We start from the raw sequence: 25,577 nt of genomic DNA on the forward strand, positions 1-25,577 counted from the left end.
AAAGATATTATTGGAAATGTTGTCATCAGAGGAAAATGGCAGAAGGAGGAGTGAAGACTGTACTGTGTCGGTGAGTTATTTACCATTTACGCCTCCCATGGCTGCCTCTTATTGTCCATTTATGTCTGTAGGGAACCATAAACCCCTCACATCTTCAAGGCAGGAAGAAGATAAGGAATAAATGTATAACGTAACCAGAAATAGACAGATATGTAGTAACTTAAGCTCTTCAGTGATATAAAATGAATTAAAGATTTCGAAAACCCCATATTTCTGAGATCTAAATACTAACTGACCTCTTGACCCCTTCAGTGTTAATATATCAGAGGGTAAATGTGCAAGGTAGATGTGTTGTGACCTCTCAATGCGACCTGTCAAGCCTCCGAGGTCAGGTCAAGTTTAGTACTCAGACGAGGTCATTAGAGGAAGGTCACCCGGAAATGATAGGATAGGTGAAGTCCGGGTGAGGGAAGGTTAGGTCAGGAGGTGTAGTCTTTATATTAAGTTTTGTCTTTCTATATTCATTTTCGTTTTTTTTTGTACATTTTATTGTTTGTTTCTCTCTCTCTCTCTCTCTCTCTCTCTCTCTCTCTCTCTCTCTCTCTCTCTCTCTCTCTCTCTCTCTCTCTCTCTCTCTCTCTCTCTCTTCTGTGACAGAGGAAAAGAGCTGTTTCCCTCTCTTCTATTATCCAATTCTTTCCTATGATCATGAACACCCCTTACATGGACCATTCTCTCATAGCATTCCAAACTTCTGTGCTTCTGTGGGGAAAACTGTGCTTCGTTGTGATTCTTGTACAAGTGGTCCTCTTCAGCTTTGTTCTGTGTCCTTCATTTTGTCACACACACACACACACACACACACACACACACACACACACACACACACACACACACACACACACACACACACACACACACACATCACTCAGAACACTTCATTTAATCTCCTCTCTTTCTTCTCACTTTTAATGTTGGGGGGTGCAGCCAAGACAGTTTCTCTTCACATGAGAGTTCTCTCAAGTCAGGTACCACTTCAGTTGCTCCTCTCTCTAATTTTCCACTTTCCCTGTTCACTGTTCTTGAGGTGACTTCCCTGTTGCTGCATGTGCCAGTGTGAGGCATGCTGCTGTAATGAGTGTCTGCCTCATCATCGCTCCAAATCACTCATTGCCACTCCTGAGAGCTTCACTGCTATTTTGTTTATGTTTTTTTTGGTGATAAGCTGCTTTGATAATATTACTTCCTGGCCCTTTTTCCTCAGTAACTTTGTTGATGGTTTCAGTTCCAGTCTTGTAATCACATATGTATATCTGTGTTTGCCAAACTCCATCTTCCACTTTCATGGTTTAATTGTATTTAGCATCTGTGATTCTGTTCCCACTTGGATTTTGCATCACCTGCACACAGTCTTGTTATCCCTTCTATCATATCATTTGTACATGTCGCAAACATGACTGGTGCCAACACAGACTCTGCTTCATGCTGTGCTTTATTCTGATGTCTTATCTTAATAATTGTATTAATTTCTGGGATCTTTAAAAGCCATCCATCTATTTTAGGAGATCATCCTTCACTCCTCTAGTGCTTTCAGTTTTCCAAATCAGTCACTGATACATATATTATTTAAACCTTTTCTAGGTCCTAGTATAGGTATACAGTCTGCCCACCATTTTGAATAATATCTGTCACTCGAATATTTCAAAAAAGTTTGGTTTCCGCCAAATACTCCGTCAGTTTATTCCTCACAGTTCTTTCACAAATCATTAGTGATACCAGTATTATAATTTAGTGGACCATCATTATCACTTGTGTACTGGGACAGTATCTGCTCTTTTCAGTCTTGAGGAACCTTGACATCATTCAGAGGATTAAAGTAGTACAGTATTTTTTTTGCAAGGTGTTCACTGCATTTCCTTAATACCTAGCCTGATATTCCACCTGGGCCTGCTGCCTGCCTCACATTCCACCTGGGCCTGCTGCCTGCCTCACATTCGTTCCTTTGTATTCAGTCACTTTTGTTCTAATCACCATCTCACCTTTTCCCGTGCCATTAGGTTTCGTAAATTTGAAAGCCTTGTGTAAACTTTCTTTGATTTTTTCCTGCCATGGTCTTTGGATTCTCATAGATTTATTAATTCCCTCATTGTTTTTCAGATTTTCATTCACTTGTTTTTAGAATAACTTGGGTTCATTCTTACACTTTCTCCATAGTATCGTTTTCAAAATTTCTCTTCTCTTTGCTTCAGATTTTTACATATTAATTTCTTGCTTGTATTTATTTCTTCCCTAAATTGGTCTGTTTTTCTTTTTAATTGTTCTCAAGCCTCTCTCTATTGCTTCTTGCAAATGCACTTCCATTATTGAAGCAATCTATGTTGCCTGTTTCTTTCTTCACCACTTGTGGTACAGATTTGCTCTCACCTTCCTTATAGATTTAGAAAATTCCCAATATTTTTTTTAATATCCCTAGTTTTACAAAAAATGGCCCATTTATCTTCTAAATACATTCTAAGCTTTACAAAGTCTATCTTGCTGTAATTTAACCTTCCCATTTTGTGATCTTTACTTTCTATCTCTTTTTCCTCATGTTTTTTTTTTTTTTTTTTTATGTAGGAAGGACACTGGCCAAGGGCAAAAAAAAATCGAATAAAAAAAAAAAGATGCCCACTGAAATGCCAGTCCCACAAAAGGGTCAAAGCAGTAGTCAAAAATTGATGAATAAGTGTCTTAAAACCTCCCTCTTGAAGGAATTCAAGTCATAGCAAGGTGGAAATACAGAAGCAGGCAGGGAGTTCCAGAGTTTACCAGAGAAAGGGATGAATGATTGAGAATATTGGTTAACTCTTGCATTAGAGAGGTGGACAGAATAGTCTGGATAGAAGAAAGTCTTGTGCAGCGAGGCTGCGGAAGGAGGGGAGGCATGCAGTTAGCAAGATCAGAAGATGTGCCTTCAGTTCTATGAGAGCATAATGACCTCTGCCTGTTACCTGTTTCATGTCATTTTGTTGTTTGGCCTTTGTCTTTAGTTCATCCAATTTAACTCCCTCTTGTTCATTTAGGTCCTTTCTTATCTAAACTTTTCCATGCTTCTTTTCTGGCTCACTTCCTTAAACCTGGTGGCATTCTTCAGCATCACACTGGAACATAAACCTCACCCTAATCAGTCCTTCTGTGTACTCTGTGTGTTTTCATATCCTGTGGACTTCTCTGCTTCATTTGCAAAATTTCACTAATCTTCCTGTACCTTCTCTACCACCTTGGTTACTTTCTGTCCCTCTTCTCTTTCCCTTAGTGCAGTGTTACTAAGAAGTTGCTAGAGTTGCTAGGAATGTTCCTTGACACAGAAGGTTGATCTAAATGGAGGGAAGAAGATGTATGGTGATCAGGAGTACAAAGGTCATGCAAGTGATCCTGGGAGCTTGTGTTTGCTATGGTCCCACACTGGAGGTAGTCTTTTGTCCTGGTTAAGGATGTGATAGCTGAAGCCTCTCATGGCTAAGTAATTTGTCCTGCCTTCATATGAATTTCTCTGTGCTTTTGTAGAGTGCCCAAGGGAGGGATTACAGTGTGTGTGTATGTGTGTGTGTGTGTGTGTGTGTGTGTGTGTGTGTGTGTGTGTGTGTTCATATTTAGTGGCCTGAAGTGTATCTGCTAATAATTAATAAGTATTTAGTTGGTATTATGTATCAGTTATGAGGTCTGTACCTTCCCTTCTTCTGTTCCCCCTTTAGAGCATCATGGGAACACTGAAAAGCTGATCTGAAGGTTATGGGATAGAGTCCATGAGGGATTGTCACTGGGGAAATGGGAGTCAGGCACGTTGCCAGTCAGGCCAAAATAATAACCAAGTCTGAAGTGGGTTTTTGTCAGCCTTGCCTTGAGGTCTTGCCATTGCAGTGGTGCTATGTATGCCTCTCAGCAGGATGTAAACTGGTGATATATTTAGGATTCAGGCAATAGGACTAGTTATTGGAGAGGTTTTGTGGTGGTGGTGCATGTTTCCAAACAGGATGTGGAGTGAAGGTGAAATGTTTGGAGTTTGAGGCAATGGGAGTAAGTTATTTGAGAGATGCCTGTGGTATGATTAGGATAAGAATGTAAAAGGAGACTTTAGAAAGCCAGATGACTCAGCACAAGGCAGCTCCTGGCCACTTCAAATATACCAACTTTTTTCATTTTTATTTTTTTTTACAAATCTACATCAAGCTTAAAGGAATGTGTATTTTATGTAGCTATTTTAAAAAAAAAACTATGCATATAACACATATAAAAGGAAGAAAAAAATAGAATCTTGCTATATACAAAACTATATTCACAGCACCAGTGTTAGTCTTCATGTTTCTTGTCACCTGCCATCACTCAAAAACTTAACAAACATCTTTTAAAAAACTGTCTTCATATCTAACACATACCACATTCCTGCCAAGTTCCATTTATCCAGTCCTATTTGTGAACCAGTCTGTCAGTCTCCTTGAATCTGATATTGTCTATGTAATGACCATGCATATCTTTACTGATGGATGGAGAGCAGTGAAAGTGTGTATTGAAAGTTTGTTGCATCGCTAACTCTTAAAGGTGAAGGAATTGTGGGTTATCATGCCCATCAAATGCATTACTTTAGATAAACTTGTTCATGAAGAGATTGAAGGATTTGAGAGGATGTTGAGGTAGGATGCTGTATGTGTGTGTGTGTGTGTGTGAAGAGATATTGTGATAGGATGCAAGCACTGTTGGGATGCATGAGAGAGAGAGAGGGAGAGAGAGAGAGAGAGAGAGAGAGAGAGAGAGAGAGAGAGAGAGAGAGAGAGAGAGAGAGAGAGAGAGAGAGAGAGAGAGAGAGTAGAGATGAGAGATTCAGGGGGATGGAATGGCATGACTCTTTCTTCCTTTATAGAACCCTTATAGGTATTTTGTTATTGTTATTGTTATTATTGTTATTGTTGTTGTTATTGTTGTAGCCTTTTTCTTTGTCTATCTGTTTATCTCTCTATCTCTTCTTTTTTTCCTAGTTTTGGCTGTTTTTCTTTCTCACTATATCCCCAGCACATTTCTCTCTCTCTCTCTCTCCTCTCTCTCTCTCTCTCCTCTCTCTCTCTCTCTCTCTCTCTCTCCTCTCTCTCTCTCTCTCTCTCTCTCTCTCTCTCTCTCTCTTCTCAATTTTGTTTTATTCTCTTGCTTTTCTTTATTTTCTCGTTTTCATTATTCTCTTTTTTTATTGTCTCCTGTTTTTCTTTTTTCTTGTTTTTATTTATTCTTTGTTTTTCTTTTTTGTCTCGCTTTTTCTTTATTTTCTCTTGTTTTTCATTATTCCCTTGTTTTCTTTATTCTGTCTTGTTTTTCCTTTTTCTGTCTCTTGTTTTTCTTTCTCTCTCTCTCTCTCTCTCTCTCTCTCTCTCTCTCTCTCTCTCTCTCTCTCTCTCTCTCTCTCTCTCTCTCTCTCTCTCTCTCTCTCTCTCTCTCTCTCTCTCTCTCTCTCTCTCTCTCTCTCTCTCTCTCTCTCTCTCTCTCTCTCTCTCTCTTCAAGGCCCAGTCATGCAGTTATCTCTTATATAAACCACCTCTTCTTTCACTTGCCTCACCTCATCCCTGCATGTCATCTTCAGTGTTACCAGATGAAGGGGAGCAGGAAGCGAAGGGGAGTGACCTTTCAAAACAACCTCTAATCTTTACTTAATGCATTTGTTTCTTACCGCTTGCTTCCTACTTCACCTCCTTGACTTGTTTACCTTCTTCCCTCATGCTGTTAGTTATATTTCTTTGTTTACTGCCTTCCCTTATGCTGTTATTGGTTATCTTTGTACTGTTTGAGTTGTGTGGAGTTTAGTTATCCTAGCAACTTTTGGAGTTCCTAAGTAGGTTATGTTATGTTATGTTTGGTTTGGTTAGGTTGGGTTAGGTTTGGTTTGGTTTAAGTTGGGTTTGGTTAAATTAGGTTAGGTTTGGTTAGGTTAAGTTAGGTTCAGTTAGGTTAGGTTAAGTTAGGTTTGGCTAAGGAGGTTATATTAGTCATAGATCAGTTATATTAGATTTGATTTGATTTGATGTTAAGATGCATTAATTAACATTAGAATAGGTTAAGTTAAGCATTATGTTAGGGTTAGATTGACGTAGCTCATTGCAATCTAACAACCCATCATAGTTCACATAAAACAACTAGACTGGCTATCATTTAGTCTCAGGAAGAAGGACATTTGTATTAGTCACTTATTCTTTGGTAAATTAATAATAACTTCTTAAGCCAGCAAATGTCTTTCCTCTATCACTAATACATGTTGGCCATTAACTGTCATATTATCCACAGGCACTTGCAAATAACCCCTTGTGTATATGTATATGTAATATGAGTTACATAAATACATCTTCATCTTTGTTTAATGTAATGTTATTTTCCCTCGTGGGGGTTTGGAAAGCATAAGAGCCTGCCACTTCTCATAGGTCCTAGGTGATGCCTTCCCTGGTGTTCCTTCCATCCCTGGTCCTCCTCCACACATCATCTGGTCTTCTTTGCTAGCTCTAACTTTGACACCCTTTGAAGTATATGGCCTTCCTTCTCCTCCTCTTTCTCTTCATCCTCATCTTTGTCATCATTGTCGTTGTTCTCCTCCTCCTCCTCCTCTTCCTCCTCCTCCTCCTCCTCCTCCTCCTCCTCCTCCTCCTCCTCCTCCTCCTCCTCCTCCTCCTCCTCCTCCTGATGTGCCAGTTTGTGTATTTAATTTAGCAATCAGCATTCATGTTTGTGTATTCCCACAGGTATTTCATGAATGGCGTATGTCGGGAGGGTGATCGGTGCCACTTTTCCCACAACAGAGACTCCTCCCGGCCCTCCATGATATGCCGCTACTACCTGAAGGGAAACTGCTACTATGGACGCAGCTGCAGGTGAGGCGGGATTTCCCATCCAGCTGAATTTCCTTCATCTCTTCCAGACCATCACCACAACCACCACCACCATTATCATCATCCCCACACCTCAGCTTTCCAGCACACACCATCACAGCCACCATGCCCTCACCAGCCACACTCCTTGACAGGTATGATCACACCTGGCCGGGTCACCAGAGTGGGTCAGAGTACAACCAGACAGAAGGTCCTCCCCAACACCTGGGTGAGTCGTCCCAGCAGGGGCCAGCGTGCACTGACACGTCCCGGCACAAAGATGGGCTCACTCTGCCTGCGCCACACGTACAGTCTAGTCAGCCAAGCCTTCTGTCACAGAGGTGGGTGTGATGGCCATGTAGCTGCTGCTACATGCTGCTACATGTTTAATAGATTATAGTATTTTCTTTTCTTTGCTACAGACAACATGGTAGTTTTAGGCCTTGTGATGAGAGTCATGTTGCTGCTACAATGAGGTGGTTGTTTAATAGTTATTGTGTTTTCTTTACTACATACAGCATGATACTGTTAACTCTCACAAATCAATTTTCTTTTCCTTCAGACAAAATAGTAGTTTTAATAGGTTCACCTCTTTGTATTTCCTTTCCTTCTGCAAACAAAAATGAAGACCTCAGCTGATATGAGAAGTACTATGAACAGCAGCCACATTCAAAATCTGTACATAAATGATGCAAGAAAAGTTGGTTATGTAGAATTCACTTGGAATAACTGCAACACACTAGCTAATCTCTGTATCTTAAATGACAAAAAACCAGGAAACATCCAGATAACAAGTATAACAAACAAACTAACTAGTATGTGTTCCCTTGTTGCCAGCAAACCAAACAAGGACTTCAGCAGCACCTCCCAAAGCAGTCATGTCACTAGCAACACCAGCAACAGCAGTATCAGTAGTAGTAGTCTCAGGAAGAAGGGCAGCAGTGGCAGCCCCAGCAACAGCAACAGTGTGTCCTGTGTGGTGAGCCAAGGCCGCCAGGCACCCCAGCCCCTCCTGCAGGACAGCCGTGTGCCCTCCTGGGTGGACGCCCCAGAATTTGTACCTAAACTTGCCAAAGAAGATATTTTAAACAGTAAGTGTCAGAGAGAGAGAGAGAGAGAGAGAGAGAGAGAGAGAGAGAGAGAGAGAGAGAGAGAGAGAGAGAGACTTCTTACCAAGGCTCATAAGAAAAGATATTTTATAAGTGGTGGTGGTGGTGATGACAAGCTAAACACTTCCAGATAGATACAGACTGAGACAAATAGATGGACAGATACATAGATTGATAGATGTTTATTGACAATAATTTACAGTTTGATAAACGCTTTTGTAGAAAATTCACTGTAGAAAGTTTGTTTTCCTAGGCATAAGGCAGAGAGGAGAGTTGAAAATGTGTTGTAATGTATTCCTGTAGCACCACCTGCAGCATCCCTCCTGTACACAGCCATGCCTCACATCTCTCCTTGTGTTGCTCTCAGTACCCTCCTCTTCCTCCTCTCTTCCTTCTGTTGCTCTCAGTAGTGGTGGTGGCTGGTGTCTTCCAGAAGTAAGAAGTAGTGTCCTCTACCACACCATGGACTTGCTGTGGTCACAGTCATCCCATTATATTTCCCAGTTGTCCTCTTCTGAGGCAGTTGGCTGCTGTCCTGTAGAACCCTGTTAGACCATCTCCCTGATGAGCTCTTAGAAACAGTGTCAAATGCTGTCAGTTTCCAGTTTTCATAGGTGAGGATGTTAATACAAATTTTAACAGCGATGAGAAGTATATATAGATGTGAATGTTGATGTTTTGAAAATGAGAATATGAAAGGGGCTCCCACCTTGATGAGGATACTGAGCAGATGTGGATGTTGTGCATCTTCACTCTGTATGTTATCTTCTCTCTGCCCTTCATCTTCCTTTGTGTCTGTGTTCTTGTTCACTGAAATAATTCTCCCTTCTCTTCCTCACAGGCCAGCCTGACATCAGCACATCCCTGGCCCCGACAGACTACGTCTCCTATGCCCAGGTAGTCGGGGCCGGTAACAAGGAGACGTCCTCTACCACCTCCTGTGGCTCTGATGGGGAGCTGTGTCCCACCTACCTGATGTCTGGCAAGTGCCAGCTGGGGGAGCAGTGTTCCTACATCCATGGCCTGATGTGTGAGGTGTGCCAGCTGGCCTGCCTCCACCCCTTTGATGAGGAACAGAGAAGAATACACAAGGAGGTGAGATGAACATCCACCTTCAGTGTACTGCCTTGGCTACTGTCTATACTCTACCTTCCTCTCATTGACCTCCCTTCAAAGTAGTGGCTTCTTTAGCACTGACCAGTTGTGTCTTTCAAAAGAGAAAGCTTTGAAGATCATGCATCAGCAACTAGAATTAGATGTTGCAGGAGTGAGGATGGGGCTTAGCCATTCATCTCCTCAATCACCCTCCCTCTTCCAGGAGTGCACCAAACTGATGGAGGCAGAGATGGAGCACTCGTTTGCTGTGGCTCGCTCCAAGGACAAGGTGTGTGGTATCTGTATGGACACAGTGATGGAAAGACCCCTGGCATCACAGAGGAGGTTTGGTATCCTGCCCAACTGTGCTCACTGCTTTTGCCTTAACTGTATACGCAAGTGGCGGCAGTCAAAACAGTTCGAGAACAAGATTATACGGTGAGGAAGGGCTCTTGTCTGTTCTTGTGTTCTCTTGATGTTCTGGTTCTTGTGGCCTTATTCCTTACTCATAAATAATTCTCTCTCTCTCTCTCTCTCTCTCTCTCTCTCTCTCTCTCTCTCTCTCTCTCTCTCTCTCTCTCTCTCTCTCTCTCTCTCTCTCTCTCTCTCTCTCTCTCTCTCTCTCTCTCTCTCTCTCTCTCTCTCTCTCTCTCTCTCTCTCTCTCTCTCTCTCTCTCTCTCTCTCTCTCTCTCTCTCTCTCTCTCTCTCTCTCTCTCTCTCTCTCTCATTGTTTTCATTATGTTGAAAACCTTTTAGAAAAAATGCTGATGCATATGATGGAGATTCAAGGAGCTTGAGGCTTTTTGTTTAGTGTGTTGTGTTCTCTTTTACCTCACATTCTTTGAGGAGTGGCATCACAGCTGTTTTTATTGACTTCTAAGTGAGTTACAATTTAATGAATATGTATGTATAGTATTGGTAGTAAGTCATTGAGATGTAAAAGCAGCAGACATCAGAGATCACATAGTTCTGTATGGTACTGCTGCTTAGAGTTACACTAAGTTATATGTCACATCTTTACCAAGTGTGTGGTTGTGTCAGGTCTTGTCCCGAGTGCCGAACACAGAGCGACTTTGTCATCCCTTCACGCTACTGGGTGGATGATAAGGACAAGGAGGAGAAGGATAAACTTCTGCTCAGCTACCAGCAGGCCCTCAGGTGAGGTGGAGAGCTGGCTGGGGTGGAGTGGGTTTGGATGTTTGGATGGGTGTAGTATTAGAGGGTAATTAGAATGGGAGTGGATCTGGGTGGGTGAGGGTGTGGATGGAGTGTCATCAGGATGGGAGTGGGTCTGGGTGGGTGAGGGTGTGGATGGAGTGTTATCAGGATGGGAGTCAGTTTGGGTCGGTGAGAGTGCTGTCATCATATTGACATGTTGGGAATGAGATGTGGATGGTTGACTGGAAACTCCAATAAGGTTCAGTTTTACATTTTGTCCAGGCAACCTCCCAATGTATCAAGTCTACCCAAACCTAATGGTGTGCTCTGTAATCTTCCTTTAGTCCAGTGTGCTCCTTCCTTCAGCTTTCCTCATTCTAGTTTTTTCTCTCATAGTTTGTTTTGACCCTGTCACCTCTTCTCCACTCTGTATCTTCCCTTGGTTCATAAATCCTGTAGGGTCTTCCATTAATTATTCTTATAATCTAATTTTTCTCTAATCGCTTTTACACATTATCTACATCCAAGTCCCATCCATCCATGTTATGCCCCGTACTCATTGTCTTTGTCCTTCCCTACAGTGACAAGCCATGCAAGTATTTCAAGCAGGGTGAGGGTCAGTGTCCCTTTGGCAACAAGTGCTTCTACCTTCACGCACTCCCTGATGGTACCAAGAAGGATGTGGGGCCACCCAGGCGCCGGCGTCGCTTCAACGCTGATGGGGAGCTGCAGCAGCACCTTGATGTACGTGTATTGTCTTGTATTTACTTATTTGTATGGATGGGCATCTGTCTGTCACTACATTACTTGATTAGTAACAAAGTTTAATTTTCAAGGAACAGTAATGGTCTTGTTACTTTATTTTACACCAATGGACCTTGTAATTTGTTACTTTTTTTGCCATGATACTTAATTTTATAGTACTCTTTGTTCTGATTACTGATTTCAAAAGTGCATTGTGTTCTCAGCACTCACATACCAGTGTTGCACATCTGTTGGCCTTTTGAATATCTGAAAATTGATAGGGTGCACCAATACAGACAACAAAGTGTGCCTGGCTGGCAGGTCCTCCAGTTGTGGGAAGCATGTACTCATATGTGGCTGCTTCACATTCTCATTCTCCCTGCTTTTTTCAAACTTGTTGCTTTGTAACTTATGTTGGATTTTCAGTTGATCTAACACAGTTATGAGTAATGTTCTTCAATTTATGAGCAACAGAGTAACAAGTAGTGAAGTTAAATGTTAGAGTAACAGTGCCCATCTCTGTCTAGTTGTAACCTCTGGGTCATGCTTGTGTTGCCCTGTCTCCACATATATGCTTTGCCAGCTTTCTTGTAGTCATGGATATTCTTCGCTTGCAGACCAACTCATTCCAGGCATCTAGGAAGCAAAATTTTTTCACTTTGAATAAAGATGGTCTGTTAGTGTCTGACATACAAAAGATATAGCACTGTGATATCTTGGCAGTGCCTGTGTGGTGCTGGTGTGTAGGTACAATACCATCACCACCACCACCACCACCACTACAGGCACCTCCTCACCTCCTTCCACCCAACAGAACATGGCACTGTGGGACTTTGTCCTGGAGCGTGAGCATCGTCTGGAGCTCCTGCGAGGCTCCATCCAAACCCTCCTACTGGAGCTGGAGCTGGAGGACCTGGCAGATGAGTTCTACTTTGCTGATGACTCTGTATCTGAAGCATCTGACCTGTAGTCCTCATGCTGGGGGAAACTTGATAGAGAAGAGAATCATGATGGGGAGCAGTATGCCGGAGGAAAAGTGTGGAGTCTTCGTATTGATCTCTGATTTTTCAGTATAAAGTCCCCCCCTGGTGAGTTTTTGTGCTGTATTTTATTTTTGTTCTTTAATTTATATTTTTCCTCCATCTAGTGTACCTACCAGAGATACGGGGATGAGTGCATGCAGGGAGGAGTGCAGTGGAGGCTATGGTTGGCTTCATCTCCTGTGTGTCGGTGTGATTTTTCTATTCTGAAACATTTCTTGAAGTGTTTGTGTTTGATCAGCAAGCCAACACTCACCTCTGAGTAACTTCATGTGTTGTTATTTCAATCTCCAACATTTACTCAGTTGTGTCCTTTCCAGTGATTTTTGTGTATTACTTTCCTTCATGATATTGTCTCATGTTGGAGGAATACTTAGAGGGGGTGAATCCACTCCAGTGAGGAGGATGAGGATGAGTGTTTGTGCTTGCATGGCAGGGTGAGGGGCAGGCCACCTTGCCACCTCCCCTCAATTCTGCTGGGGCACCTCACATGGCCTCCAGCACACACACACACACACACACACACACACACACACACACACACACACACACACACACACACACACACACACACACACACACACACACACACACACACACACACACACACACACACACACACATACACACACACACACACACACACACACATGCATAGTCTTAGAGAAATAGTCATTAATCTTGATGGAATTACTAGTTGCATCTTCACTGGTTAAGAATATTAAGCATTCTGAAAAGAGAAAACACAAAAAAAGTCTCAGATAAGTGTATGTCTATGGACTAAGGTCTTCAATAGGATACTTATAACACACACACACACACACACACACACACACACACACACACACACACACACACACACACACACACACACACACACACACACACACACACACACACACACACACACACACACACACACACACACACACACACACACACACACACACACACACACACTTCTATTGACACCATAATTTAGTGAGTGACAACTCAGCTGTATACCAAAGCACACTCACCACGCACACACACCAACACACCACTGCACTGCTTAACACACAGACAAGTTCTTCAGAGTGAATGCCACAGTGATAACCAAATGCTGTTGTTTAAAAAAAAAAAGTGTGGTTCATTCACTCTGCATTCATTCACCCTGCCCTCAGCCCATCCCAGTGAGTGCTTTTCTCTCTGTCTGTCTGTCTCTCTCAGTCTGAGGATGGATGTTCGTGTTTTAGCTCGTAACTCTAAAGACTTCCCATTGTGTGTATGGAGGATGCAAGGGTTATCAGTCATGCCAAAAAAAGAGTACCTTATTTTCCTCTCCCAGCATTTAGTTGTGGAATTCATGGCACCACCTCCCCCCCTCTCACACACACACACACACACACACACACACACACACACACACACACACACACACACACACACACACACACACACACACACACACAGGCTTGATGGAATGCTCTGGTGGGTCTGCCGATGTATTCTGTCAAATACATTTAATTGCCAATGACTTCCATAAACCAAGAGCATCAAGGGGAAGAAAGGTGCATTCCCTTAAAGACTTGATATCCTGGGCAGCCTCTTTAGATTTGTATTGTGCAGAGTAAGTTGCAAAGCTTGAGAACCAAGGCTTTATTGCGGGTCTCTTATCTTTATGCCATTGGGTCTCATTCAGCAACTCTTGAGATTTTTGGAGTAGTATGAATACATCTATCCTAAATTTGACATTGTGATTCTGACCACATATTTTTGATCTTAGGTACAAGTTTTAAAGGGGTTAGGAACAAACCATGCGACTCATTTATGCCAGACTAGCTGTCACCGAACCTTTTAGGTCGTGTGAAATCTTAGTGTAGCCGTGCGATCAAGAGTGTTTGAGGCGGAAGGTAAGGTGTGCTCTCAAACTGTTCACCGCAGCAATGTAACAAAAGAAATATGCTTTGTCATGTCCATTAGTATGTATGTATGTATGTAGTGTTGAGGTGTCCCCCACCAGTCCACTGCCTCACCACCACCACCGCCACCACTGCCTCTCCATTAGAGGAAGGAAGGAAGAAAGGAAGGAAGGAAGCACCCACCAAAACCTCTTGATATGTGTGGTTAAGTGTCTACTATTTATCCTTTGCTGTGACAGAGAATCTTGCGTGCTCAAAAACACAAAGACTTTAAAACTTTATGGCTTATCCCACAAGTTCAAATGTACTTAGTTGTTGTCGATTAATCGTGTCGCCTTAAATTCTCGGAGAGTTTTTACTGCCGGAGCAGTGATGTCAATTGACAATTTTGATTCCAGCTGTGACAATTTCAATATTTTTTAATTTGTTAGAGGTGGAAAGAGTTGTAGGACTGACGCTTACGTAGTCTTTTGTCTTATGGTATACGTGTATATATACATATATATATATATATATTATATTATATATATGAAGGACTTTTGTGATATTCAGAAATTAACTGCCTTGAAGCAAGCTTCTGTTGTAGAGCTGTAACCTGAAGAGAGTGACGCAGAACCTTGATTTGACTTTATGGTGGTCTGGTGCCTTTGGTCATCATTCTTATTTATTATTCATGTCAGATTATTATCATTATTATTTACATTTTATTCCATTATTAGGACTATTTTTAAAGACTTGTATGGCAGGTGAAAGGTTGCCTATGCTTGTAAGGTCATGAGGGTGAGTGCAAGAAGGCCATCAGTCAGGCATCACTGTGCAGATTGCAGACTTAATCATGAGTGGTTGTCTTGCCCGGACTCTTGGATTCCTTGCCTTCTTGTACTTGGGGGATCTGGCTGAGTCACGGGAAGTTGACAGAGTGATGCTCCCTAAGCAAAAACTTTAAGGTGATCCCTAAGCAAAAAATTTGAGATGATGTTCAGATTTTTGCTGAGAAGGGAGAGCCACATGTGAAGCACAAGTGTGTGTAGCAGGCAGGTGTGCATGACTTCCTTGTAAGCCTAAGCTTGGTTGGATGTCGTCCTTAAGTCAGTTTGCATTCAGTTCTCTGCTTGAGGTTGTAATTTGTAGTGTGAAGAGGAGGGCAGTTCCAACTGAGAAATGAAAAAAAACAAACAAAAAAAAAACAACAAAAAAAAAAAAAAAAAAAAACTAAAAAAAAAACTAAATGTAGAACAAAAAATGTGCTCACTTTTCAGAAAATATGCTAAGGTTATGTAGATGTTCTTGCTCACCTGCATGGAAATTACCAATTGAGTTGGGCTTTCTTTGTTACAAAATGAAAAAAAAACCTTAAGTCTTATAAACCATAAATACTCTAGTTTTGTAGAAGGTGACTGAGAAAACACTGTCGTGCTCTAGGCTGCTTATTTGTGACTGATGTTCATTGTTCCTCAAGTTAAGGTATTCATCCTTGTACTGAATCCAAATGAAGTTCTGAGGCATTTCCTTGAGTGTGAGGAGTGTATTCTTACATTGCTAGTTTGTAGTGTTACGCTTCACCATCTGTTCCTCCGTCAGTACGTAACGTTATTGGTAAGACTCACGGTACACAAATATCGTACATTCTAAAGATCCCCAGCCACTGCCATGGAATTTCTTTTTGTATGTGTGCTGTGGTTGCATGCATACATAGTTTCCAAGTGTATTGAATGTTTTGGTCAGTCGTATGGTTCCTGTCAATGTTGGCCTCATGTATTTATTTTTTGTAACCATTCCATATCTAGTTGTTACTTTAGTGCAAGACAAAACAGTTATCCTGGCTGGAGACACTCCAAGCTGCTGCAGTTGTTAGGTCGTCCCAGCAGAAGTGCCCTTGAAAATTTTTTGGTGTGACCGTTCATATGTTTGTGATGTAGAAAGTACAGAGGGAATCTACATGTTACTAGAGGTGTGTTCAGGATGCCAATTTTCTCATCCACTGTTTTGAAACATTCTCACCCAGCCAGATACAGTTCCTAGCATTGATAAATTTCTGTTTTGTGTTTTGTGTCTTCCTTTGTATGCAAAATATTCTCTTCAGGACATTCTTTGTTTAGTTTTTTTGCACATATTTCTTGCTTCCTGCTATCTCATGTCATCTTTTCCATTTTCATCCACCCCTCTTCACTCCATGCCTTTCTTTGTGATGCTTGTCTTGTGTCTGATTGGGAGCACATGGCAAACTGTGTTATGCTCATAGCTTGGTATGATAATGAAAAAAATTATCACAATAACCAATAAATTGATAATGATAACCTTATCGGCGATAACCAATAATTGATAACTGGTGATAAATTTATTGCCTGATGACTGATAAATAGATAAATCCAAAATCCCGATACAATTGATAATGATGTTGATATTGATATTTTGAATAAAAAAGCTGATGAATCCAAATCCTTATATTTATCTTGGAAAACTTAGAAAAATCTTTGAAAAAAATTCAAATTCAATGTTTGTCCCGCCTCCACTAATGAAAAGTACTGTTTTTTTCGTAAAAGAACTACATTTGATTTTGAAAGCTTAAAAGTTCAATATGCTCATGTTCCAAAAACTAAAATGGATCACCTGAAGATCCGCCACCCCACAGGGATCACCTGAAGATCCGCCACCCCAGATTGTCTCACCTGAAGATCCGCCACCCCAGATTGTCTCACCTGAAGATCCGCCACCCCAGACTCTCTCACTTGGTTAGGTTAGGTTAGGTTAGCCTAACCTAACCTAACCTAACCTAACCTAACCTAACAACATGAACGCATTAAAAAACTGAGTGGATATAAAAAATGCAGAAAAAAGTTTACTTCATTAAAAGTATGGGATCACCTGAAGATCCGCCACCCCAGATTGTCTCACCTGAAGATCTGCCACCCTGAGTGCGGCTGGGGTGGCGAATCTTCAGGTGATCCATTAAAATTATTGATTATTGCTAGTTTGGAACCATAAGTATCAGCGATACTGATGAATCGATAATGCAGGAAAAATAATTATCAGATAACCGATAACCCGATATCATTATCACAATAATTTATTATGATAATTCCCACCTATGATTGTGCTGCACCTCTGGTTTTCCCAGATACCCAACTTGCAGGGGAGAACTGCTAACTGAGCTTTGTGCTGTCTGTCCTGACCATGATTTAAACCGAAAACAGCACTTTGGTAGTACATTGTGCTTGTAACCATTGGACACACACACACACACACACACACACACACACACACACACACACACACACACACACACACACACACACACACACACACACACACACACACACACACACACACACACACACACACACACAGGATTAATGTTAAGTATTTCCCCACCCCCTCTGTACATTTTCAGTTTGTTAACTGCCTAAATAATAAACCGTTTATTATTATTATTATTATTATTATTATTATTATTATTATTATTATTATTATTATTATTATTATTATTATTATTATTACACACACACACACACACACACACACACACACACACACACACACACACACACACACACACCTGGATCTGATGGGGTCCCTCCTATTGTTCTCTGAAACTGTGCCTCCATGCTTGCACCTTGCCTAGTCAAACTCTTTAAGCTCTGTCTGTCAACATCTACATTTCCTTCTTGCTGGAAGTTTGCCTACATTCAGCTTGTTCCTAAAAAGGGTGACCGTTCTAATCCCTATCTAAAGTTTTTGAATCTATCCTCAACAGGAAGATTCTTAAACATCTATCACTTCACAACCTTCTATCTGATTGCCAGTATGGGTTCCATCAAGGCTGCTGTACTGGTGATCTGGCTTTCCTTACTGAGTCTTGGTCATCTTCTTTTAGAGATTTTGGTGAAACTTTTGCTGTTGCCTTAGACATATCAAAAGCTTTTGATAGAGTCTGGCACAAAGCTTTGATTTCCAAACTACCCTCCTACGGCTTCTATCCTTCTCTCTGTAACTTCATCTCAAGTTTCCTTTCTGACCGTTCTATTGCTGCTGTGGTAGATGGTCACTGTTGTTCTTCTAAATCTATTAACAGTGGTGTTCCTCAGGGTTCTGTCCTGTCACCCACTCTCTTCTTATTATTCATGAATGACCTTCTAAACCAAACTTCTTGTCCTACGCTGATGATACCACCCTGTACTTTTCCACATCTTTTCATAGACGTCCAACCTTTCACGAAGTAAACATTTCATGCAGGGAAGCCACAGAACACCTGACTTCTGATCTTTCAAAAATTTCTGATTGGGGCAGAGCAAACTTGGTATTGTTCAGTGCCTCAAAAATTTAATTCCTCCATCTATCAACTCAACACAACCTTCCAGGCAACTATCCCCTCCTCTTCAGTGACAATCAACTGTCCCCCTCTTCTACACTGAACATCCTCGGTCTGTTCTTTACTTATAATCTGAACTGGAAACTTCACATCTCATCTCTAGCTAAAACAGTTTCTATACAGTTAGGCATTCTGAGAGGTCTCTGCCAGTTTTACTCACCCCCCCTCCCCTCAGCTGCTAACTCTGTACAAGGGCCTTATCTGTCCATGTATGGAGTATGCTTCACATGTCTGGGGAGGGTTCCACTCATACCACTCTTCTAGACATGGTGGAATGAAAAGCTTTTTGTCTCATCGACTCCTCTCCTCTAACTGACTGTCTTCAGCCTCTCTCTCACCGCCACATTGTTGCATCTCTAGCTGTCTTCTACTGCTATTTTCATGCTTACTGCTCTTCTGATCTTGCTAACTGCATGTCTTCCCTTCTCCTGTGGCCTCGCTGCACAAGATTTTCTTCTTTCTGTCACCCCTATTCTGTCCACCTCTCTAACGCAAGAGTTAACCAGTATTCTCAATCATTCATTCCTTTCTCTGGTAAACTCTGGAACTCCCTGCCTGCTTCTGTATTTTAACCTTCCTATGACTTGAATTCTTTCAAGAGGGAGGTTTCAAGACACTTATCCTTCAATTTTTGACTACCGCTTTGGACCCTTTTCTGGGACTGGCATCTCAGTGAGCTTTTTTATTTATTGGATTTTTGTTGCCCTTGGCCAGTGTCCCTTCTACATAAAAAAAAAAAGGGTTGTGCTTATAACCACTGGACACACACACACACACACACACACACACTCTCTTCAGTAGATGATGACAGTTTTACTTATCATGTTTCTTATTTTTCTGTTTCAGTAATTATTCTATGTGAATCTTGTGTCTTGACTGTTTCCCTCTTTTGTCAAATACTTGGGAATGTTTTTCAAGTGTTGAAAGAGTAAATGGCATCCTGAAACACATCTGAATTCTTTTTTATAGCATTTGTAGCGTCGGATAATCCACATCAAAAGCCTCAGTGTTCAGTAGTGAAGTGTCCCGAGCTGCCGTGAGCCGCCCTCGTACAAAGCCCACGGGGAAGGGACTGTCTGCCTGAACCTTACCTAAATGTTAAATTCAATTACTAGGTTGCAGCTGAACCTTGCAAGACTGTATTCACTCACATGGGACCAACAAAGCCGACTGCTAAAACCTCCCCGCTGGCAACTGGGTGTAATCTGTAGGTGCTCGGCGGGACTCACCAGCTGCTCTGCTCTCACGATTAGATGTAACTTCTCAGGTTTCAGCCACAGTTCTATTTATTGTGAAATTATCAAGTGGAAAGAAAGGGGTGTTAAAGTGTTTTAAAAGGTGTATTTTATTGTAAATGCTTAAGTCAGCATGTAACACTGCTAGTAAGCTGATAAATATACCATTTCAGTCTTTTTAATTGTACTGTCAGGTAGTTACAAAATTTAGTTATATCAATATCGCCTCGTGTGTGGCGTTGTTGTCATGGCAACAGTACACTTAGCTGATACATGTGTTTGGCAAATGAAGTACAAGATGTGTTCACCATCATTCGCAGCTTTTATTCAAGGCTGAGAGCATTGAAGTCTCATATATAACTGAATCATAATCTCAATTGTCTTTCATGAAAATGTACCACCAGCTTTAATAAATGTTCTGGCCACGTAAGGGAGGCTTGAGATGCAAGGAGGAGGAGGAGGAGGAGGCTTGCCAGTGTTGTTGTGAGGACAGTCTACAGCTGAGCGAGTGAGTGAGCGAGTGTGTGCCGCCTTGAACAGTGTCCCACCCACACTCCCATTATGGTGTTCCGGTGTTGTGAGGTTCTACTGTGTGTCCAATGTGATATTGCTTACACTTACTACTCCTCTGTGTGCCATGTTACACCAACAGTGATGACACATAACTTAGGTAATTCCGTTTCTTATTTAACGTTTGTAAATATGAAAGTGTGTGAGAGCATGAACATAGTTATGCAATGATCATTACTATTTTGCTCTTCATGTAGCACTGATCTGCATCACTTGCCAAAGTTTATGAGGGAATGAAAGCGTACAAATGAGATTTTTTTCTTATGCTGATCTACAGTGTCTTGGGGAGAACCGAGAGGCCGCACACCGGAGCTTGGGTTTTGTTGCGTTGTCTCGGGAGTCGTGCTCTCGGCCGGTGGTTGAGGAGAGGTCGTTCTGGACTTGCTTCAGGGAACTTCCTAATTCTTGTTTTATTACTTAATCAGTCCCTGTAGTCTCTCAGGAAATTTTATAGTCTGTTGGATACGATTTGTGAGTGTGTTAAGTTCGGGTGCCCGGGATCCCTCTCAAAAGTGCATCAACGTTCCTCATAGTGAGAAGTGTTGCATCCTTCCCTTTCAAATTACAATGCCTTTGCACACCCTTGCTATGTATTTGTAACTCATTGTACTAAGATTAGTTGCATTTTCAAAGTTTCTGGTAGTGAGAAAATGAGGGAAGAGGAATTGTTGCCAGCATTTTGTTTGATTCATCAAAAGTCTTTTGTTCTTAGTAAAATTAGTGTGGCTGTATGTGATTTCTGGCTTTCATCTAGAAGCTGAAGTTGTTTGAGAATGTCAAGACTGTAGTCTGGTGAGTTATAAATGTTTTATAATGGCGGGATATTTGCCTGTGTTCGCCCAAACTGAACTAAATTGTATATATATAAGATGAATCTTAATACTTTATTAGTGTACAGAATTGGATAATATTCCAAATATATATCGATTTTTTATTTGCCTGAGGAGGAATTTTGGTTATTCTTAGGTGATGTGAACCTTGTCCGCCCGCTGCCCTTCTGCCACCCCCTTCTCCCACGTGTAGCACCCAGCATGACCCAGACTGGCCCATTTCCATCACGTGACTCATCCACTACAAACAGCAACACTTCAACGTAACACTAACAGCATTGGTGTCACTGCTACTCTAGTCCATAGGTGCTCCATTACATGTGCCTTCTGAAAGGGAAAAAAAGAAAAAAGAAAAAAAAATTGTAATCCTTTGTATATTTTACAAACATCATTTTGAGCAGCAGCAGCATCTTTGACATTCCATGCCCCCCCCTAGGAAGTGTCACCTTTCCCCCTTCATAGCATCCCTGCCTTCATGATACCCTGTCCTCTATAGCATCACATCATCTTCCCTTTCTTCATTGTTCACTGTCATACCACTTGCTTGAAGGTCACACTCTCATGCCTCCTGCCGCAGAGTGGAGTGTGTTATTACCACTGCTGTGAATTGTAATGACACGTCACTGATTCTGATGAAGTTGGCCAGTCTCTTATTCCCTTAGGTTCCCTTTGCAGCTCATCTTGATGTTGGTAATGCCTTCCCAAACCAAGCAGCGTTGATGGCTCCTACTCGTTGCTCAACACTGCTCTACAGCCTCGTACTGCCCTCCACACCATCACAGTACTGCTGCGTGTTATCCCTACAGCTGTTAATACCGCATCCATCTTCCCTAAGACATGGAACTTTGGTGTCAATATAACGTTTAACATCAGCCTACATCTGCAGGTTACCCCACGCACCGCCATGCTGTGTGACCCTCCCGCCAGTTTCTGCACACGTATGCCTAAGTGCTATGCTGATGAAATAATCTCTAGGTGAACAATTACAAATCACTAAATATGCTCCCCATGTTTCTGTTTCCCCAACAAGAAAGAAAATAGAAAAATATGTACATCAGTGTGTTGCCAGTAATGTGATGATTGTGGGTGCTGTGAGCTAGAGAGAGAGAGAGAGAGAGAGAGAGAGAGAGAGAGAGAGAGAGAGAGAGAGAGAGAGAGAGAGAGAGAGAGAGAGAGAGAGAGAGAGATCTATAATTTGTGAGACTGTGGTGTGCTTTGGGGTCTGTGGGCATTTGAGAGAGAGAGAGAGAGAGAGAGAGAGAGAGAGAGAGAGAGAGAGAGAGAGAGAGAGAGAGAGAGAGAGAGAGAGAGCATCACAAATACTCATAAGTGCATCACAAACACAAACCACACCACATTTCTGTCCTCAGGAGACTGGAGATGTGGTATAGGGAGTTTGTTTTCTGCTCCTCTTCCTCTTCATGGCTGATGCTGGCTGGCTTGAGGCATCCCTCACAGTGTACGTCAAAGGCTCTGTGGTAGAGGGACACAGCCCTAGTACTTCTCTTAGCCCTAGTACTTCTCTGAAACAAACACAGTTCTAATTACATCATCTTCCACAACAAACATGATACATCTGAGTCAGAAGAAGAAAAGCCTTCAGACATGTTAATTCCTTGTTACATTAACTCCAAAATCTTGGATTCTGGTATGTATATACCAGAATGACAAATGTGGTTCAGTAGGGTGAAATATGTACACTAGCATGCACTAAACACACACACACACACACACACACACACACACGCACACACACACTTTATAACTTGATTAATAAAAGCCATCTTATCTAGACCAATACAAAGATGTATAGATTGTCACTAACTACCCTTTTCCATGTGTCACTAGGGCAAGCACACCTGGGTCTCTCTACATCAGAGCCTGAAAACAGAACTGGGTCACCTTTGCCCCACCACAGTAGACCCACCCCATTCCCTCTTATGATCTACCATCCCCATGGACTTCATAAAAGGTGAAATGGCTACATTATGTGTGCTTATGTAGAGAATTATGAGTATTTCAAGTGGTCTTTATACACCTGGCAAAGAAAACTGAAATCGTGCACACCTGAGAGGCTTTGGAAGGTGTGCTATGAAGGGAACACCCTGCATTGGTGCATTTCCCTGTGTGTTGATTTAGCCTCACCTGCCTCTCCTCCATCTTCCAATGATGATTCAACACCTGCATACATGCAATGAATAGTTCATGAAATACACAAATACACATGCAAATGTGAAACTGAAGAGGCACAGTACATAGTCAAAACACTACAAAGAGAACCTATTTTTCCATTTCTTATTTCACACATGTAGTTCTTTATCTTACGTGACTTGCAGCATGTACAAGTACGTGATGTGTTTCCTGAAGTATGACTAAAAAACAATGGTAGTTGTGCAATTTCATGGATCCAGCAAATATTAACTTAAACAAAAGGCAATATTTATGTGTGTGTGTGTGTGTGTGTGTGTGTGAAGTCATAATGCTTAATGTCTTCACCTTGTCCTTTTCCTTCTCTTTATTTTCTTGTTCCTTTCCTCGTTTCACCATTTAAAGGAGGTAATAAATATAATTAATTATATATTTATTTATAAATATTTTTTATTTTTATTTATTAATCTTTTTATTCTTTATTTTCCCTTTTTTTTTTTTTAGATTAGATGTAGACTGATTCCTGATAATTGATGGTTTACTAAGAAGCCCTCTCCAAGGTAAGATTACTAGTAGTGTTTAAATTACAAGATCATACAGCATCAGACTCAAATCTTTGCTATATTTTCAGTAATCCAGTCCAGCAAACCCTGTCTTTGCCAACACTTACCTCATGTATTCCATCTGTGCCTGTGATACATTTCCATAAATATGAAATATTCATACCGTATTCATGTCTCACCTCTCCCTAAGTAACACATGCCTTAGTTAACAGCAAAGTTAGAGAACAAGATTTTATTCTCAAAGGTTTCTCTTATATCTTAACTAGTACTTTTAACAGGCTATAGTGGAAGTCAGCAGGAGTTCAAGAATGTTCTCATTGTGTTAATACCGTAATTGAAGAAGGAATAGTGAAGTTACTAGGATTTTCAAGTGTGTTTCATTGAAGTTTCTGGGGTTTTCAAGGTTGTTTCAGTGAAGTTACTGAGGTTTTCAAACTGTTTATAAGTGAAGTTATTGGGGTTTTCAAGGGTGTTTCAGTGGTTACTGGAATTTTTTCAAGGTGCTTCATTGAAGTTACTGAGGTTTTCAAGGGTGTTTCAGTGAAGTTAATGGGATTTTCAAATGTTTCAGTGTAATTACTAGGATTTTCTAGGGTGTTTCAGTGAAGTTACTAGTGTTCAAGTACATTTCCTTGATTCAAGTAGTAGTTTAACAAAGACTTCAACATCAACGGGAACAACCCACGAGAACCCGACCAATCTTCCTTGTTTGTAATAGATGAAGAACAAAGCGTTTGAGAGTACAGACAATAAACACTCCTGCTATTGGCAAACATGCAATGGGGTAAAGGCAACCGTGGAAAGAAACATTGATAATTGGATGGAAATAACAATTACACTGACCAAAACTTCAGAAATTACTGCCATTTGATAAAAGGGTGGAAATAAGAATAATTACCTCCCAGAACTTCAGAACAAAAAAAAAAAAAAGGAAACCGTAATGAAAAAGAAGAAGAAGAAAAAAAAAAAAAAAACAGAAGCAAGGAATGAATGACCTAAGCATTACGAAGCGAAGCGCGTCACATCTCACAAGAAGACGCCCAAGTCAACCAGTCACGTACAACAGCAGTCTATCACACGATGGTTTTAGCAAAAGGATCATCGCTTGGTGGTCACAGGCTGCAGGACCAGTCTTACCCTTGGGACTGTAAATTAATTATTTTTCAATCCGTTACTTGATACATTTAGTTAAAGTACAGCTTGCTTTGGTTTCTTGGGAGGCTTTGTTCCATATATGTTCTGTTCAAGTGATCCTGTTGAGTTTTGAGTTAATCTGGAAATCACATCCGTGTAACACAAGCACGAAACCCACATGTCATGTAGAAGGCTCGGCGACCTTGCCGTAAATGTAAAAAAAAAAAAAAAGGGTGGGGGGGTGTCTAGTATGCTTGTAATAGCACTCGAGTGTGTGGGGAAATTTCGACATTCTCTAAGTCCAGCGAGCTCTGCATCAGTCAAGAATAAACATCGAAATAATTTTCTATTGTTTATAACTGGAATTTGTGGGTAGCGGCATATTAGGATTTCATGGTATCCATAGAGTTGATCCCTCCAATCACGCGCTGCCGTTCGTGAGGCAGCGCGTTTTAGAGACACATCAGGCGAAGTTCTGATAAAAGCTCGCCGTCTATTGTTAATATGGCTAGGCAATGGAGGGAGGTGAAGTGAAAAGTGCTAGTGTTCAGCAGGAAAAAAAAAAAAAAAAAAATCACAATGTGGGATATACAGACGTAAAGAAGAGGCTCCATGTGTTTATCAAAGAAGCAGCCAAACTGTACCCACTCCCCATCGCCCTGATAATCTCCACACTACACCGTTAAGCCACAACGGTAAATTTTTGAGGTTATGCTAAGTTAGGATAGGTTATGTTATGTTAGGTTCGGTTAGGTTATACTAGATTAGGTTAACGTTCTAGTGGGGTTCCGGAAGGCAGCA

The 25,577-nt window shown here is 41.3% G+C and overlaps 1 protein-coding gene across 5 annotated transcripts in view; it reads left to right on the forward strand.

Moving 5' to 3' along the window:
- Positions 1–25,577, forward strand: part of LOC135091428 (E3 ubiquitin-protein ligase makorin-2-like) — a 26,719-nt gene continuing 1,142 nt past the window's right edge. Inside the window, exons 1-11 of one of the 5 annotated variants that reach the window (XR_010262505.1) lie at positions 1–70; positions 6,754–6,882; positions 7,035–7,220; positions 7,717–7,970; positions 8,830–9,083; positions 9,307–9,521; positions 10,126–10,242; positions 10,824–10,986; positions 11,801–12,074; positions 22,780–22,903; positions 23,584–23,809. Coding sequence is in view for 1 of the 5 variants with exons in the window: in XM_063989071.1 (XP_063845141.1) it covers positions 36–70; positions 6,754–6,882; positions 7,035–7,220; positions 7,717–7,970; positions 8,830–9,083; positions 9,307–9,521; positions 10,126–10,242; positions 10,824–10,986; positions 11,801–11,956 (1,509 nt within the window). In the remaining 4 variants the exon portion in view is untranslated. Of the gene's footprint in view, positions 71–6,753; positions 6,883–7,034; positions 7,221–7,716; positions 7,971–8,829; positions 9,084–9,306; positions 9,522–10,125; positions 10,243–10,823; positions 10,987–11,800; positions 21,934–22,779; positions 22,904–23,583; positions 23,810–25,577 lie in introns of those variants that run through there. The other 4 variants (XR_010262503.1, XR_010262504.1, XR_010262502.1 and 1 more) reach the window with 4 other exon arrangements.

This window comes from Scylla paramamosain, chromosome 37 (assembly GCF_035594125.1).
Source record: "Scylla paramamosain isolate STU-SP2022 chromosome 37, ASM3559412v1, whole genome shotgun sequence".
Lineage (NCBI taxonomy): Eukaryota > Metazoa > Arthropoda > Malacostraca > Decapoda > Portunidae > Scylla > Scylla paramamosain.